This window comes from Antennarius striatus, chromosome 17 (genome assembly GCF_040054535.1).
Source record: "Antennarius striatus isolate MH-2024 chromosome 17, ASM4005453v1, whole genome shotgun sequence".
NCBI lineage: Eukaryota > Metazoa > Chordata > Actinopteri > Lophiiformes > Antennariidae > Antennarius > Antennarius striatus.
The window spans coordinates 9,045,683-9,063,944 of NC_090792.1; the positions used below are offsets into that span (position 1 = coordinate 9,045,683).

The window sequence follows — 18,262 nt, forward strand, 5'->3', positions numbered from 1 at the left end:
GTTTCAAGCCTCCAATTCTTTAATAAAGACACAAGGTAGAGATCAGGAATGCTGGAAAACCTTTGAACACATTGTTGCCAAGTGACACCCCCACCATTCAGAACGCACATTCCTGAAGAATTTTTACCTCCTCTTGGACAAAATATCATATCCCTTTACTGAGGAGGGCCTGGACAGTCCGTCCACTGGGGGAGGTTTCCAGAACAAGAACCTGACTGGTAGAAACTCCATTACATCACGTAAGTTGGTCTGGCACTAATCTACCAACTCCCCAAAATTCAGTTACTCATGATAAACCCCAAACAAACACTTTTGAGTTCTACAAAAATCTGTCTCAAAAAACATCATATGAACAAATCAAGAAATGTGATGTGCATATTGAAGATATAAGAATAAAGTACACAAAGCTCTGCTGCTGAAGTTTTTTTTATACCCAAGACAAATAAATTAACTAATCCTTCAACACATAACTAAATATACAAATATTTACTCATTGATATCCCTGAGATGCTCAGGCTGGTGGGGTTTTCAATACCCACATTTTTTGGAATCAAGTTTGTATCATTGGCAAATGAAGATGTCAATCTCTTAACATAGAAAGTCAAGTTAAGAGACTCATAAAAGTGAAATACAGATTTAAGGAAGTATTTTGGAACTTCCTTAAATCAACACTTTACATGTAGGTCTCCAACAGTGTGTGAAGTTAGTGCATACTTCACTGTTACTTACACTACTGTATAGTTGTATAGTGTGGTTTTTTTTTGGGTGGGGGGTGAGGGGGGGGATACAGGAAGCTTCAGTTCTGTTGTCACTTCCCCATTTCTTGCTTTCAATGCCAGTCTACTGCTGTAACACGTGGGTCTGTGGGGTCACAACCCTGGTGGAGTCTTAGACCAAATATCCCTCTCTGGCATCGCCCGGTGTCGCAGCTGCTCTCCTCATACTCCCGCTGCGTCGCAGGCCGCCACCACGCGTGGAGGCAGAGTGGAATGTTCTAAAGCCTTGGGCAGGGGGAGGCCTGGAGGGCTGGACTCCAGACGCAGAGGAGAGAGGAGGAGCTGAGGGCTTTGACACCTCGCTCCGCTCACTGGGCTCCACAACTGTGTTTATGACTGCAGAGAAAAATAAATGTATTCAGCTGACCAGTATAATAATTATTATACTATTACATTACTGTTGTTGTGATTTGTGTCTGTTGTCCTTAGAAAGGGTCGGATTGACTCACCCTCAAGTTGGCGTTGAACTCTCCTCAGTTCCTTCAAGATAGATGTGATTACCTGAAATACAGAAAAAAGTACAAATGTTCATTAAAAAAAAACAAAACAGCATTAAATGGCATCCATTTGGCTTGACCGTTGATGGGCACATGTCACAGACCTTGTTGGATGTTTTGACAGCAGGAACATCATTGTCAGAATTAATGTTGGCCTCAATTTCTTGCCAGATGTCCATTCTGTCCTCGAACAGTACCCTGTGAGTATAATGCATGATTCAGGCATTAGACAGGGAACTTCCTGAGGTGTTTGTAATGAGGTACAAGTCACATTTTTTGATGTACTTTATCTAATCTTTAACAGAGAACCCTTGATGGTTTTTAAAAAATTTTTATAAATTGTGATAGCAGAAATAAATTAACAAATAATTTATTACACCACGTCAGAAAAGTAACAAAAACAAACAAAATCTCAACACAGATGATTTTAGTAATATTATCTTCAATTAATCCACTCAGATTTTATCTCAGTGCCATTGTGTCGGACCGACTGTTTGTGTGTGTGTGTGTGTGTGTGTGTGTGTGTGTGTGTGTGTGTGTGTGTGTGTGTGTGTGTGTGTGTGTGTGTGTGCGTGTAAATGCGTATATGTGTGTGACTCCCTGGGCTACACTGGTTTAATAGGATTAGAGGCTCGCTTTAGTCTGGTTGTCAGACAGGATCAATGAAGGTTTTCATCAAATAAAGATTAAGATTGGGTGCAAAGAATGATTACTCAAGTGTTTGTTTAACAAGGGAGTTCTTAGAATCTTACTTAATTTTGACAGCAAGCTGCTCTGTGTTTTCTCTGATGGCTGTGATGACCTGAGACAAAGGATTCAGCATCAGGTTGTCCACCATGTCCTGGAAACACACAAACATTTTTAGCCATGTCAATATCACAAATAATTTAGTAAATTGTGCAAAGTGGAGTAAAGATGTTTGACCTCATCCCTGCTCTGCTGTCTGAGTTCCTGTTCTTCGTCGGCCACATTCTGGTTAGGGTTCCCTGCAAATGAAGAACTTGGTGGGACTCTATGGTAATTTAATCCAGCCTCTGGAATCCGATGAACCAGCTGCAACACAAACAGCCCTTTTAGTTTTACATATGCAAAAGATCTGGATTTCCAAAAAAAACAATGGTCTGGTTTGAGATACAAAAAAAAGTTTTAAGTCAGATGATGAAAAGAATTTTCTTGATGCTTCAGAATGTTTCAATAAAGATTAAACAGCACTGAGACAAACGACGGCTGACACCTGTTCATGAGCTGTAACCATAGAGAGAGGGGCACTGCCCTCTGCTCCTGCGTTTTGTAAATCACCATCACCGGCCACGTCATGGATCTCTCTGGCCAAGATAGCTAGATCCTTAGCCAGGTCTTGACTTAACCTAAAAGATAAGGAATGTGCACTAAAAAAGATAACAGAATGTTCCTTTTAGGTAAATATCCAGATGTTATGTCTGCCATTGAAAAGTTTAACTAAATCAGTACTGAAATATCAGATTACACTCATGAGTTCAGGGACATCAATTTAACTTCAGTTGGGAATACAAGCAACCTGTTTGTGCAATTCCTTACCGTGCAATCTCAGCACTATGGTTGGACCAATTTGGAATAACTTCTCCCTCATGGTTCTCTTCCTCCGACTCTCTGCTGCGGGGTTCTGGGCGCAGAGCGATCACAGGCTTAGGCCGAATGCGTGGGCTATGGGAAGCTGAGGAAGGTTGGGAACGTTTGTTTTTAGGAGTGCTTTGGTTTGAGTCGTACTCCTCATCTGAGGTAGAGGTATAGTCAGAGCCTTTCTGTCTTCTCCTGGAGCCTTCAGGTTGTGATTTGGTTTGAGTTATTGAGAACGAGGATTGAGAAAATGGGGAAAACAAGAGGAAAAAATGGTATTATCACAGAAAACAGGTAAGAAGAAAATAACACCAAGCATTTACCATCACCAAGACCCTCCCCCTTGACCAGAAGCAGAAGATTTGCTGCAGAAGAGCTCATTTCTGTAGGTGAACCTCATCAGAAAAGTGCTTCAGGTTGTTAGATGTGATATTCAGGATCATGTACAGACTAAAATGAGTGCTTGGCTTCCACAGGAAGGCAGCTTGTACTTAAACCAATACCATATAGTGAAGACTGATGTGTGACACAAAGAATTCTGAAAACCTTTGATTTTTAATGGTAGTCATGGATACAGAATTGTCACACATTTTCTTGTATCTTGTATCTATTGCACTGAAACATGTGTGCTTATTTTTAATAGCAAGATAGCCTCAAGAGGGTACAAATCTGCAGACAGAAGCACACATTGTTGGAACAGTTTGCTCAACGGTGAGAAGAACAATTAAAATATTTGCTGAAGTGATGAATGGAATTGGATTGATCAGACTTTTACAGTACGGTATGTCATGAGGTGACAGCTTTGTGTAGCGTTCAGCCTCACAGCAAAACGTTTCTGGGCTCAAATCCACCTGAGGACCAGGAACATTAGTCTGTGGAGAATGCACGGTCTCCCCATGTCTCTGTGTAGGACCCTCCAGGGTCTCCAGGCAAATGGGAGAACATTTGCCTGTGAGTGTATGTGTGAGTGTGAATGGATGAGTGTATTTCTATGTAGGCCTGTGATAAAGTGACAATTTTTTTCAGGGTGAACCCCTCCTCCTGCCCCATGTCAACTGTTAAAAGCTGTAGCCCCTAACAAAAGATAAGCATTTACAGGAAATGAATGGATTGTTGCATTTCACGACACAAATGGTTATATTGTATCTGATAATGTGAAAGCTGCCATTTGATTCGTGATTTACTGCAAGAATGATGAGCTTCTGTTAATAAAGATGGAAAGGAGGCTGTAAATCACAGAACTGTGTTATGATGACTGTCACTACACTGACTGTCATAACGTTAGTGTTACTGATTAAGTGAGTGCACAGTTAATGCCTTTTCCACATTACACTTTGTATTAAGAGTGCAGAACCCAGGCGTTCATCCGCGGAGTCAGACCATTTCACCTCGGACTGTCAGACGCTGTTACTTTCTTTTTTTAGTAATATTTTATGCGAGACAGGAGTAAACTGCTAATCCAATCATGTTACACTCAGTAAAACAGGTATGTGACCATCTTTTTAATACTCACTCGCTGTGCTGCTGGCATACTTGGCACTGCTTGACCGGATGCGAGTAATTGGTGCCTTGTTGAGCGGTGGCTTCTGTGGCCGTTCTCCAGGTTTTTGCACCGGGACCGACGATCGTCGGACGGAGTTCCCACCAGACTCTGTGCTGGAGAATCCTGTGCTTCTGCCGGCCTCACTGTCACTGGGTGTGTTGAAAGAACTCGTCCGTTTACGGGGCATTGCCAGCATATCCAGCCTGGACAGCTTCTTGGTTTCCTGGGGTTGCTTAGCAGAAACGCCCCCTGGCTCCTGGGGCTGCCTGTCTGTTTCTGTGCCCTCATTGTCGGAGGCTTCTCCGAGACGAGCCCGGCGGAGCATGGAGGCTCTGGTGGGCCTCGGGGCAGACAAGCTGTTGGCACGACTCAAGGCACGGGACGCTCTGGAGGTCTTGCTGTCCTCCTTTTGAAGGGGTACTGTGTATTTTTGGGACGGATGATTGTTAGATTCCTGATCAGAGTAAGGTAAGCTCTGAGGGTCATCGCTTAGGTCTGTGGAACCACGTTTCCCTACACCACGTCTGAGTCCGAGCAGTCTCCTGACAGGCACAGTCTTATTGTTGCTTTGTGCGTCTTCAGAGCTCCTCTTTCCTGTTGTACTAGACAGCTGAGCTGAGTTCTGATTGGCTACATTAGCTGAGAACCTCTTCCTGTGGAGGCCACTAACAGGTGGATTTCTAGTCAGGGCATTTGGCCTATTCTTGCCACTTTGCTGGCTGACAGTGCTTGAGGTATCCATATCAGACTCCCCAGAAAGAGAATCCACTATTTGTGATGTTTGTGATTGCCCTGCTTGGAGTTTGGCCTCAAGAACAGCTAGAACATCCTCTGTCTCCTTGAGGTAAGAATGCGTATCCTGGCTGGAGGAGCCCTGGACGGGTTCAAAGTCTGAGTCTTTCGGAACCGGCTGGCTTGAGATGTTGGGTAATCTCACAGTGCTAGGATGTTCCGTGGTGAAGCTCTCCTGTCTAATTAATGGGGATACCCTGCCCTCTGGATTCTGTGTCTCATAGCCCAGGATTGGAGCAGACACATTGGGCCTGACTTTTCCAGAGTCCTGCTTATTTTTTGATTTGGTCAGTGTGGCTGTTGAGAATATTTTGGTTGCGCGTTTGGTGACTACTTGCTCAGGTTTGGTTGCATCCATCTCTGAACCAATGTAGAATGATGTCGACTTGGGCTGAAGTGTGAGGCTGTCATAATTTTTCTTCTTCTCTTCAGTGTCTGATGGTGGTGTCCTCCTTTGACCTATGATGGAACCATCATCTGATTTGCTGGCTTCACTCAGGCTGTCAGGCTCAACATCATCCTGCACTGATAAACTGTGATGGTTATCGAGAGAGTCGGGGACCACCAAGGGATTCTTATCTACAACGAAAGTTGAATGCAGGTCATAATGAACATGGATGCTGGGAGGTGAAACGTCACGCTTGTCCCCCAGTGGTAGTTCAGGCAAGACCCTGCGCGGTCTTGAAACATTTAAGTCAGCTTCATCGTGGTGTTGCTGAAGTGTGGCTTTGGGGAGATTCATGCCTTCTCCTGAAGTGAAACAGATTAAGTGGATATTAAAGACACTTATTGCGTGTAGCATCACTCATATTCATCAAGGTGAGTTTTTATGTCTCATCAGGTGGCTCACCCCCTACAGTCAGCTCCATCTGGGGAAGAATATCAAAGAGGCCGGACGAAGGGCCAGTTTCTGTGTAACTGTCAGCCAGGCTGGCCCAGCGAGACATCCATTTAGGAGCACCCTGTAGGACGGCAGCTGATGGTTCAGCCTGTGGAGGAGTACACAACTTACTTAAAATCCTTTATAAAAGATTGATTCTTTAAAGAAAACCCTTTTTCAATAACTTACTTTCTTAATTAGAAAGGCAATTAACATGACAATAAGGAGATGGGTAGTGTATTTAATGATTTATCATGTAGTTGTAAAAATGTGATTTTTATTTTACATAAGTTTGGTTAGAAAGACAATGAAGAACCCAGAACCTGTGAAGACAAATCTACAAATCAAGAGATGTTCCAAAAGATAAGAAACCCCAAGAAGGCAAATCAAGGCAGGTTATAATGACTATTTATTCAAACCCGTTATTGATCACACCCTGAACAGCAAGGTTTACCTTTACCAGACTCTGTCCCTGTTCTGGGTCTGGCTTCAGTTCCCCACAGCTATTCTCTCTATTCCCTTCTGTCTGACAAATAACTGGCCTAAATGCTGATGGTGTTTCTGCTTCAGTCTGCTGGGGTTGCTCTGGGCTCTCAAAAACACCAAACACCTGTCAGGAACAAAGCATCATGAGTTGAGAAGTGCCCAAATGGAAAGAGTGGGACTGCCAACGTCTGTGGTTCATTCCCAGTTGGACAGCTGACTCATCTCCATTAACTTATGATACTTAGCAACAGCAACTACAAATACAGTCACAGCAGAAGTACAACTTGCCTGGTCAATCTTGCTCCGTGCCTCTTCTAGCTCTTTGTCCTGAATGTCTGTGTCGATGGTGTACGTTCCTGCATCGCTAAGAGTGTCCTCTTCATCGTTTCTGGGGACAGCACGGGGGCTTTTGACCTCGACACTCTGAGACGCCTGTGGCATGACAGGGGCCTTGAGGGGAACGGGCTGGTGAATAGGAGAGGAAGTCTGTGGTTGGTAGGGAGCGGTTGATGAAGGGGGACTACTCTGGGATGTCATCACCGTCTCTGTTTTAGCTGCTGGAGGGGGGCTACGTGTATTCCTCTCCCAGCTGGCAGCGGAGCACTGCTTTATTTGTTTGAGGAATTCAGCAGTGAGTTTGGATCTCCGGCCCACGCTACTAAACGGTCTTACAGACACAGACGATGAAGAGCGAGATGACAAGCTGGGGCTCCGGTTCCCTGTCTCCTGCCTTCGTAGGGAGTCCCTTCTTGGGGAACCTGTGGAATCCGAGTCCTTCAGGGGGATGGTGTATCGTTGGGTTGGGGGTGTGGAGGAGGCCGATGATGGGATATGACTTTCCCCATTTTGCCTGAAGGTCTTCCTTGCATTCTCCAGGTGAACCCTGACGTTTGGGGTCTCAGGTGGGGAGGTGTTATTGGTGAAGGACTGGGAACGCTTATTTCTTGGGTTGTCAAAGAATTCAATCACAAAGGCTTGTTGAGTCTCAATTGTGCTGCGACTGGACTGGGACCGAGATTCTGGTGGGGAAGAGGATATAGGCTCCTCAGGGTGAGGGGGCGTGAAACGTTGCGGTGAAGAAGCTCTTAAGGAAGTGGGGGACACCCAGGTCTGAAGTTCTGGTTCATCAAAATCATCTCCATTGACATCAGGACCCCCTGAATCACTTTGCTCATCATCTTCACATTGATTAGCTGTTGAGGAAAAGGCAAGTTAGGGTGAGACTTTGTACACTGGTATCGAAGCAAGTCTTGGTCAACAATAGCAGTCTTTGTGTGACTCACCTTTGGTGATCTTCAGAAGTGATGAGTCATTGTTTGTGCTGTACTTATCTTCAGCATTTGGCCTTCTGCTCATCATGCTTGCATTGCTTTGGAACAGCCAATCAGCAACTTTGTTTTCGGCTGACATCACCTCAGTGGGTGTGGTGACAGTCTCTGTGGAATGTAAATTGTGACGGTGGCGGGAAGAAAACTTGGTCACGTGGTCCTTGATCTTCATTTTTCCTGGGGAACATTCATCAAATTCGATGGTGAAGGAGGCGTGGCTTTGGACCACCGGGGGTGTGGAAGTAGAGGTGACTAACTGAACTGGTGTGTCCTTTGTTGGAACCTCGTGAACCTGTGACTTGGGTTTCTTGGAAGGTTGTTGTCGGGATTCTTTTGTTGGGATGTCAAAGTAACTGGACTCCCGTCGGTATGAGAAGATGGACTTGGCCTGTTTTTCAGACAGAGCACCATTGGCCTCGTATCTTGGCATGAGTTTAGCAGGATCTGATAGCCATGAAGCACATTGAGATAAAAACACCAGGTACATAGCAAGCATTAGTGATGGAAACATGCTAGCATCAACTGAGTAACTAAAACAATATTGTTTGCATTAATAATGGAAAAATATGTATGTGATATGCTCTGATTTTAAATATAGCACCCAAACTGGGATAGGATTGTGATGTCACCAACATAAACTCTGAAATTGAAAGCCAAATAAAACATTAAAACAAAAACATCACACAGATTCCAGCTGTTAGACCGAGAAAACAAACCAGCCAGTTTGTCTTTGACTGCCAGTCGAATGTGGCCAAATATCACTATAGGAGCTCTGAGTTCAGCAGAGGGTAGCTGAGCAGGAATAATCTGTTTCAGGTCAGGCAAACAATCATCCTCCCTCCCTCCTGCAGCAGCTTTAAGGGTCATAATCCATCACGAGGCAGACAGGCACAACCCGCTAGCTTGGCGTGATAAGACCTGGCTAACGGTCCACAACTGGCAGCCTGAGACCTGCCTTGGTCTGAACACCATGCCTCTCTCAGTGACCCGCAAAGGTCACCAGATAACAGCAGAGAAAATCATCACAACTTGTGCTGGGATTACCTCACGTATTTACAGCACTTTAGTATGAAACACTACACCAAGTCTGTCACAGAAATTCTCTCACCAGGGGATGATTTTCCACCTCTGTCCTGCTTTTTGTTGGTTGGGTCATCATCCTCCCCCCACCACGATGGCTGGCCATAGAGAGGAGTAGGCTTGGATATTGGAGTTTCTGTGGCACCTATCAGATAAACAAGAGCTCATCAGTAACATGAATTTAGTCAGCCCCTCGCACTGACCAGGCCGTGTTTGCTTTAATCACATGGTGATATCTTGTTGCGTCTGGGTTTGGACTTGGACCACATGAGAGCTAAGAGAGACTGTATCTATAAAACTGTCATACAAACTGCATAGTGAGCCATCAACACATAATCTGTTGTGTGACAAATCTAATCAGGATAAGGATAATCCCTATGGACAAAAGGGGAAGGGGAAAAAACTGGAATTATACATAGTACAGAAAATATCCTCAACATTAGGTTGTATCTGCTACGTGCCTGATGTCCGTGTTAAACTGACATGGATCCACTGTTTACTAGTCCACACATGTCAGACAGCCTATATGGAAAAATTTAATCTAGAATCCTCTTGTCAGCCTGACAGGCTCAGCAACCTCTCTTGATTCAAATGTGGAAGTTTTCAAATCCTAAACACAAACAGCACTTCACTGCAGTTGCCTTGGATACACGAAATAAGACATCAATACATGAACAGCAAAAAGAGAGGGACATGTTAATGAATCATTTCCATTCCCCTGACCAAAAATTCTTGTTTCTTTCTGTGACGGAAAAAAAACAACCCAAGTGTCCCACAAGAAGTAGGCAGAGCTCATTCCTGAAAATTTGGTTTTGTTCAAAGTATAAATTCCCACACTACACTTTCTCACATTACAGTACTTAAATTAATTTTTTGAGCAGCCTATTTCATCATAACATCATCATTCAGTTACAAAAAGAAATAAGAAAAAACATCTTAAATCGTGTTCTGTATCAGTGAACATTCTGTTTCATGTCACTTGACAAAATGCACCATTTTCCCAGGATCTGGTAAAGTAAAGTAGGTCTAGTGGAGGTACAAACTGAACACGTGAAGCATCCTGACATGCAGACGGATGGAGGATCTGCTGCACTGCACATCCTGTGCAGCTGCGGGGTAAAAAAAAAAAAGAAAAAGGCAAGATCACACAGAATTTTTTTTTCAGCACTCTATAAGTAACGGAAAGGCAGAGGACTGATATGATTAAAGAAAACACATGATAAAAACTACTAAATCCAACATGAATCATACAATCTTTAGTAAACATAAAGGGGACTGCAATATATTGAGGCCTCAAGCCAAACAAATACAGCTAAAAAGAAACGATTACACGGAGTACACAGGCTCAATCGGGCAAGAGAGGATAGTGAGGGACTCCGCTGTAGACTTTATTCCGTGTAGGTCTCTAAATGTGGAACATGACTTTATTTTCATTAACATGAGATGTCACACATTCCTTATCTTTTTGCAGCTGTACATTTAAAGATGGCAGAGGCATGTTTGCTTATCTGGGCGGACTGGCTCACAACACTGTAGGCACTAACTTCATGGCTCAGAGCGAACATGTCCAGTAAAGAAGTTTTAGTTAGAGGCTCATTGGTGAGCTTACAGCTGCAGGAGATGCCACAACATTCCAAACAAAGATGCAAGGCAGGCTGGATGCCTTCCTAAGTGCTGCAGTTCAATGTTTTATTTGTAAGGCCCTCTGAAGGGTGGAAAAGTCTATTTTTAGCACCAGTTATAGTTTTCCCTCTCAGCTCATAGGGATGATTATGGTGTCTAACGCACAAGAATGGTTAAACCAACGACAGCTGGAATGAATAGGTTGTGTCGGCATGAATGGTCTTCATTCATTAAGTGTTTCTCTTGAGCTAACAATTCTCCCACTGTTCCACTGCTGCCTGTACTGTACAACAGGACTGACTCAGTACAGTTCACAAATTAGTGGGCACAACAACGGATGGAAAACTAAGCCCCGACAAATCCGCTGCCCGCTCCAACTTGGCAGCAGAAAAGCTGAACACCTTTGTAATTCTTTTACCACACGTGTTGAACCGTTTGCGTGTTTGGCAGCACCCCCAACCTCCTGCGAGCAGTCAGGTGTGGTCGATGCAGATAAGACTGTGTGTCCTTAACTCTTCACCCCTCAGCTTGTCTGACAAACTCTTACGTTCCCTCCTCCTGACAGCTCCACTAAGTCCAGATCCATTTCTTTACTGTAGTCTCCACCTGAAAGCTCACACGCCAGCCTAATCTCATAATAAACAACTTCCTCTTACCAGCCTTGAAACAAATTTACTTCCACTTGCTTGTGCCTGACAACAATGTAATTACAACTCTTTCCACCTTCCTAATAATTCACTATGACTCTCTGTGTGTGTGTGTGTGTGTGTGTGTGTGTGTACATAGATGTTCACCTGTGAGAGAGCGGGCTCTTCGCTCACCCTTGTCCTGCTGTTTGACGTTGGAAATTGGGCCCAAGCTTTTCTCTGAGCTCTGGAGCTGCTTCTTTTCCTTCATCTTGGCCTCCAGAGATTTTAAACTAAGCTGCAACTGGCTGGTGTACTTCTCATGCTGCAGAGAAGGAAGCAGGATGTGAAAAACCTTCAGACAAATATCAGTGCAGATAAAATTGTCCTCTGACAAGGTGCAGGGAAGGATATATGGTATATTCCCAAGGCTATTTCTCATTGTTAGTTCCTTTTTTTTAACAGCCAAGGAAGTCATTACAAAACCATATTAATCAAATTTCCAATTTACTGGCTTGTGTGCTACCATACATTATAAATCCATACCACTTCCACACCGTGTGAAGTGGTGTCTAGATGACAAGCAAACCACGCAGTTTGTAGGGAGTTAAAAGTTTATCCTTTCGTCTTTATGTGCAGAAATATTGTTGTGCTCTGTTATTAAGGTGAGACTAGTAGCTAAAGAAGGAAGAACTACATTAATATTGCAAGAGTGAAACACACATATGTTCAATATGAGAAAGACCAGTTTCCAAAATCAATCATTTAAGTTTGGTTTAAAGCACAAGGCCATTGGAACGTGAGGTTCAACACACAAAGTTATATTGTGTCAGTTAGTCAACCCATCAGAACTTTGCCCTAAGGTGTTTTGATTATTCATTGTTGTTAATTTATTATGTTTGTTGACAAGGGTATAGGCTTGTTTGTTTATTTCCTTACACTTTATTTTACCACACTGTCAGGAAAGTAAGAAATTGTTGATGGGCTTGCAAAGAGTATTTGTAGTAATTTCTCACACCACGGACTGAATGGTAACTGTGACAAATAATAAACAGATAATGTAAAAAACAGTTGACCATTGTGTTTCATCATGATCAATGGGGATTCATGATAAACTTTTCTCACTAGCCTGCACAAGCAGGAATACCCAGGATTCCTTCTGACGGATGTTTTTTTAATGGAAAATGATTGCAAGAGAGAAGCTATTTAAACCATCCCTGATAATTACACAGCTTTTGATTTATGACCCAGTCGCCCTCACCTTTAGACAAATCAAACTCAATCTTAATTCCTCTTGGAACCATGAAAACAAATAAATCAAAATAGCAAACATTCCTGAATACCAAAACTCACCACATCAGTACATGAATAAAGAGGAAGTTTTTCAGTTATGCTTCCAAAATGAAAGGTGACTGAAAAATGAATGGATGAATCATGTTCCTATATATACCTATATGTACTTTATACTTTATTTCATCTGTGGTGGGGAATAAAAATCTCATACTGTGAGTGTTACCTTCAGAGCTTCCTCCGGGACCATGTGTTGACTCCTCTCCAAGATGTATACATGAGAATGTGCAGTAAGTGTTAAAGCAGACTTGTATTCTTATATTCACTTTTGTAAAACATGACAATTTGTCCACTTATACATTGATGTTTCATGTCTCATAATGTCACCGTGCTATGACGCTAACTTAAAAATCTCAGGATAGAAATCTGCTCTGTAAAGTCTGGTAAATGTTCAGAAACTTTTCCTTGTTCTCAGTTTGTTTCATAAGAAAGGCAAAATTACCTTCATTTACTGCTTGTAAGGAGGAAAACTTAATCAGTAAAAATATGCTGCAATTCAAACCATCGCACAACAGCGACTCACTCTTGGAAAGTTGAAAGTAGCTAAATCAAAGTGCACACACTGGTCACAAACATTTCTGCAAGTCTCTATACTCCACACACCTCTGCCCCCTCCCTGTTATCTTGAATAAGTTTCACCATTCATGAGTTCTCTGATCTGGGGGTCAAAGGGTAAAGGACATTTTCTAGCCATAATCTCAAACTCCTGACAGAAATATCAGAGGGGATTAACGTGCCCCACTGGAGGGGGCAAAAACTTTTTCACTGTGAGCAGCAAATCAGAGGTAGTACCAAAACACAAAAAAGTTAACTTATAGCAAATAATCAATCAACAGCAAAACTAAAGACGCGACAAAAACTAATAAGTGATATAAAAAGGATATCATAGCCAAAGCGAATGACATCAGACAGCTTGAGGGTGATATAGGTCTGGTCTGGAATTCTTAGGTCATTCACAAATGTCTGGGGAAAAAAAGTTTAAAAAAAAAACCAAACCATCAGAACAAATCTTTTTAGGTTAACAAGTAAATATGTTGACTCACATGTTACAAACTCTATAATCTCTTGAACCGGCACTCAGAGACTTTAAGGTGCTTTACAACTGGCACTTTCCCCACTGAAAGTTAAAGCTTTAGCACATTAAAGCTCTGATGAGATTGTGTTGTCATGTCCATCTTGGCTCTTGTAGGACGCTTACTGGCCAGGTGTAAGTTAATACACGCAACAACACCAAGAGACAGGTACTTTTGTCATCAGACAAATGTATAGAAAGAAATGCTGAAATAATAAAGGGCAGAAAACAGTCAAGCAGATCTTATTCTATGCAGACTAAATGAAGATAATTGGGGGAAAAATGAGCTGCGTTGGATTTCAGTTACTGTTCTGCTCTGATTAGTTTGGCTGCAGTTGCCAAGACCAAAAGAAACACCATGAGAACAATGACTGCTTTTCTCCCACTGCTCAACTCTAGATTTCATTGGGTTAATGGTGCAATGAAATGGCAACAGAGCAGTGAAGGGACGGCGGGACGGGGAGGCCGTGAAGTGAGGTAGAAAGAATGGGAGGTGAAAAAGGGGCAACGGGGTAGACAGAAAAGGTTTCTTTGTGCTCTGTGAATTGCTGTGGACTTCAGTCCTCAGGGAGCCGGTAGATGGCTCCTCTATTGGTGTGGCTGAAGCAGGTAGTCTGGACTCACCCCGTTCAAACTGCCCAGATCCTTCACCATGTGCTCGTCTGTTCTGGTGTCATAGTTAATCACAGCGTGCTGTTTGTCCACACTACGGGACTGCAACAAAAGAAAAAGTCATTAGAGCTGAAACCTTTAGCAAAGACAAAGAAACTTTAATATTTTTCTTCAATGTTGTGGTTTAAAAATACCGCTGGACCAAAGGAGACATCCGAAGACAAATCTTGGGATTAAACAGTTGAAGGAGTCAATGATTGATCCGCACAGAAACTTTACAATAACCATGTGATCAAACAGACCTGCATACACAACCGTTACGCTGTTTCTATCACACTAGTCGCTCAGTCTCATCTACTACATTCTCCCTGATGCCTCAGGTTTTTGTATGAGAAACATGCGCTCACTCCTGCTTCGTCATTAGCAGAGAGCAAACGGTACACGTGACTCAACCTGACTCACTCACTGCTGTGTGCTCATTAGCATGTTGGGCGTCCTCACAAAAAAGAAAGCAAAAAGAATCACACAGATTACAGATGACTGACAAATTATTATTTGACACATGCCTCCATTAGTCAAAGTCAAAGATGGACAAACTCTTCTACATCACCTACTGACTGAGATGAGCAGTCGTCAGACGCCATGTATGTTATTAGGTTGACTAAGTAGATAGCATAAAACATTTGAATTATAAGCTCACCCCAATCAGTCTATCTCTGCATTTCAACCAGAATTCTCATTTCACAGATAATCAAGTATTATTGGAAAAAGAAACTTAAAAACATGACATATAAGAAGAAAAAGAAAATAATAAGTTTTAAAGACAATTTGGTGCAGAAATAAACCGTTTGTAACTTCAGGAAGTAGGGCAATAAAAATGGTCTTCATCATTTCAGACTGGAAGAAGCTGTGTTTTTCTCCCCCTAATCCCACAAAATTCTCTAACTATCCAACGTCTGCTATTGCCAAGGCTTTTCTGTGTACAACACACTGAGTAACCAGAGCATAAACAACAGCTTCAGAGGCAACATTCCTCCCTCACTGGCCTAAGTACAGGGTACGGCGAAAATATGAAGGAGAGCGTTATACAGGGACTAGAGAGAAACCGTGATTTTGAAACATGATGTGTGGAAAAAAAACATTGTGGAATGCTTCACTGGAGTTTATGTCATTGTTTGAATGGCAGTCAGGGGCATTGTGTGAAGGCAATGTCCCCAGGTTACAAACCAACAAAGCATGCAATGAGCCTCCCGCCCGTTGTGTCAGTCACACGCCTGGTTGTCATGTCAGACATCAGAAAGTAATGAAACTCTTCTGGCCAGACTGCAGAGGACCGATCCACGCTCATGTGACTTCTGAGCGGTCAATCGTGTTGTTAAGCATACAAAGTCGCACACCTGCAGCATTAGCTCACAATCATCCCGGCCAACAAAGATCATCTCCCGTGGCAACCGATGGCGTGTGCCAGAGCTGCTGACCAGGAACCATGACGTCACACTCATGCTGGGAGTCAGTATCTTCTTTGCATCCTGGGTAAAGACAAAAAAAAAAGGTCAAAAAGGGAGAAGGGATGAATGACCGAACAATTCTTCAGGCATGATCCAGACACCTGAACGATGCTAGGTGTCCCTGCTATAGTGAAAACATGATTCAAACAAGATCTGTTTTACCAAACAATTCCTGTCTGGCTTCTTAAAATAATTACTCTGAAAATATTTTTTTTTTACTGGTGAGACAGGCCATATGGGAAATGCTGATATAATTTAAAATACTTTAAACAAATATTTAAACAGCGACCATTTAACTGCACAGGATAAAAACCTGTTGCTAGCAGGCGTCTCAGGAAAGGTACCGTCGCTAGCAACTTCGAACTTCCCACGGCCACTTCCGATAGTGTGTTGACTTCCTGTAACCTTGGCTAACATTATTAAAATAATCAATAAACACATAACTTCAATTAAAAAACTACGTGTTTTCTCGTAATGGCTGCTCTCACAGTGACTATCACTCCACGGCGGACTGCGGGTGACAGTGACAATGTTTAGCTAACGTGAACGAAACGAGCATTTTCAAAACGATTAGTTCACAACAAGGACGTACCTTTAACGACTTCTCCACTTTAGTCCGTAGCGAATCCAGTGTTAACAGCTATATTAAATTCAAATACCGGTAAGTAGAACAAATTCGCCAGGTAACATTGGCGGACAGGTAAATATCGATCACACCCTCTCTTCCCCTGGGACGTCAACCAGCCGAAACTCTCCTCCGGCGTCTGTTCAGCGGACCCGGTGACGTCACCCGACAAGTCCCATCAAACGAGCTTCAGCTGAGAGGTACATGGCGGAAAGAGGTCTCACTCTGTCTATTTTCGACGACACCGAAACACCAGTTGTGGAAAAACATCCGCACGCCCTCCAGTAGTACTGTATGACCAAAGTATTAGTTTTTAATAATTGAAAGTGATATCAGTAAAAAAATTTATAAAGTTTGGCCGTATTTGTTGTATTTTATTTATATTTTATGCAAATACGTACGTATATTCCTGCCAAGCCCAAAAAAACTTGATCACTACCACAATATAATAATGAAACAAACAACAATTAATTTACTTTCACAGCTTTAGAAAAATATGATGTTAAAAGCAAAGTCTAGGTTTCAAAATGTTTTTGTAAGTTAAAGTAAATCATACAAAGACACAAAAAATATTTTACAACGAGATATATGGCACAAAATGGCAAGGATACAATATGATAAAGAGTTCAAGATTATATATTCATTTCAGATTTAATCAAATTAATACTACAAGCCAGCAAAACACAATTCATGGTAAACTGGCAGGACCTGGCCTTCAATACATCAGGAGTAAATACAGTACAGATATTTTTGACAATATTGCAGATGATCGTAAAACGTATTCTATAACACTTTAAATCCTATGAACAGATACCTGTTTGAATGAATTCATCTCAAATGTGTGTCATAGCTTGGTAAAAATAATTGAAGATGCAGAGGTTGCACATGTTCAGCTAGGAGACAGCTTTAACTGTTTGTGTGATTGTTTGATTCTTTCTGTTTATAGACGATCTTCGATTCTATTCGCGGCCAGGAAAGACAAGTTACTGATCCGGTGGTTCACGCTGGAATCATCGATTTGTGGGATTTACTCTCAATTCATCCACTGCGAGTAGAACGAAATGATTGTTTTTCCATTTTAAGTTGTCTTTGAAACAGAGGTTAAAAATGAGAAGTTAAAATTGATCTGTAGGTACTACCGCAGACGTCTCGATCATTTTCTCTCACGTAATATAAAAAAACAATTAAAAATGTCTTTACTTCAGCATAATTTCCGCTAGATGGCGCTATAGCCCAAATTTACTGCATCCCTGTTCAAAATGTGCAGCTTTGTCATGAGATTAATTCAGGACTGGTTTCAGCAGGTGAATAAACTTCCAGCCGTCCCTTTCACACACTGTCACTCAGTTCCTGGTGGGTTTGTTGTTGGAGGTGGAAGATGGTCTTATGTACCATTAATGTCTTACAGTTTTAAACTAGAACCAAGGCAGTCAGAGACTGCAACATCCAGCGACTTACCCTGACTAGTGCGTAGTCTAGTGCACATGGAGAAGGCCAATGTAAGACCGTAGATCAAAGCTAGTGCACTAGCACTAGCTTTGATCTATGGTTTTACAATTGCCTTCTCCCTCGTCTTTCTATCCTGTCCGGTTCCTGAGTGTACAAAAGTTTAAATTTGACCGTGACCTACATTTCTCAAGGTTAAGGTCATCATCTCACTTTCATCCTCTTTGCCGCCCTAGTAATAAAGAAATGTGAAGATATTTGGTGGATATACTAATGGACTAACGGACAGAGGAACGGACATATGAATACTGACAATTACAATACATCAACGCTTTGAAGCGGGATGTAAAAATACTAGCTTTAGAATATAAATACAAAGAGTAAAACATGAATACATTAATAATTATGTATATACTGTAGTG

At 42.3% G+C, this 18,262-nt stretch overlaps 1 protein-coding gene across 6 annotated transcripts; it reads right to left on the minus strand.

Annotated features, from left to right (window-relative positions):
- Positions 1-22: 22 nt before the first annotated feature.
- On the minus strand, positions 23-16,536 carry cep170ba (centrosomal protein 170Ba). Of its 6 annotated transcripts, XM_068338081.1 has the most exons (19): positions 16,362-16,536; positions 15,659-15,790; positions 14,274-14,363; positions 13,462-13,540; positions 12,744-12,802; positions 11,396-11,552; positions 9,007-9,123; positions 7,854-8,342; positions 6,859-7,763; positions 6,539-6,694; positions 6,055-6,193; positions 4,383-5,954; positions 2,831-3,071; positions 2,508-2,640; positions 2,198-2,326; positions 2,026-2,114; positions 1,378-1,471; positions 1,226-1,277; positions 23-1,112 (listed from the first exon to the last, which is right to left on the minus strand). In XM_068338081.1, the coding sequence occupies exons 2-19, from the start codon at positions 15,761-15,763 to the stop codon at positions 889-891; spliced, it is 4,830 nt and encodes a 1,609-aa protein (XP_068194182.1). In that variant the 5' UTR covers positions 15,764-15,790; positions 16,362-16,536; the 3' UTR covers positions 23-888. The 6 variants fall into 6 exon arrangements, with proteins under 6 accessions (XP_068194182.1, XP_068194178.1, XP_068194177.1 ...); XM_068338077.1 differs by lacking the exons at positions 12,744-12,802; positions 13,462-13,540 and having other exon boundaries at positions 2,508-2,661; positions 2,831-2,966; XM_068338076.1 differs by lacking the exons at positions 12,744-12,802; positions 13,462-13,540.
- Between the last annotated feature and the right edge of the window lie 1,726 nt (positions 16,537-18,262).

Excerpts from the sequence above, each read along its gene's own strand:
- cep170ba (XM_068338081.1), bottom strand. The coding sequence starts at position 15,763 with ATGAGTGTGACGTCATGGTTCCTGGTCAGCAGCTCTGGCACACGCCAT. Across the intron at positions 9,124-11,395 it reads AAGAGCCCGCTCTCTCACAG|GTGCCACAGAAACTCCAATA; the intron begins GTGAACATCTAT and ends TTTATCTGATAG. Across the intron at positions 2,115-2,197 it reads GACAGCAGAGCAGGGATGAG|GACATGGTGGACAACCTGAT; the intron begins GTCAAACATCTT and ends GTGTGTTTCCAG.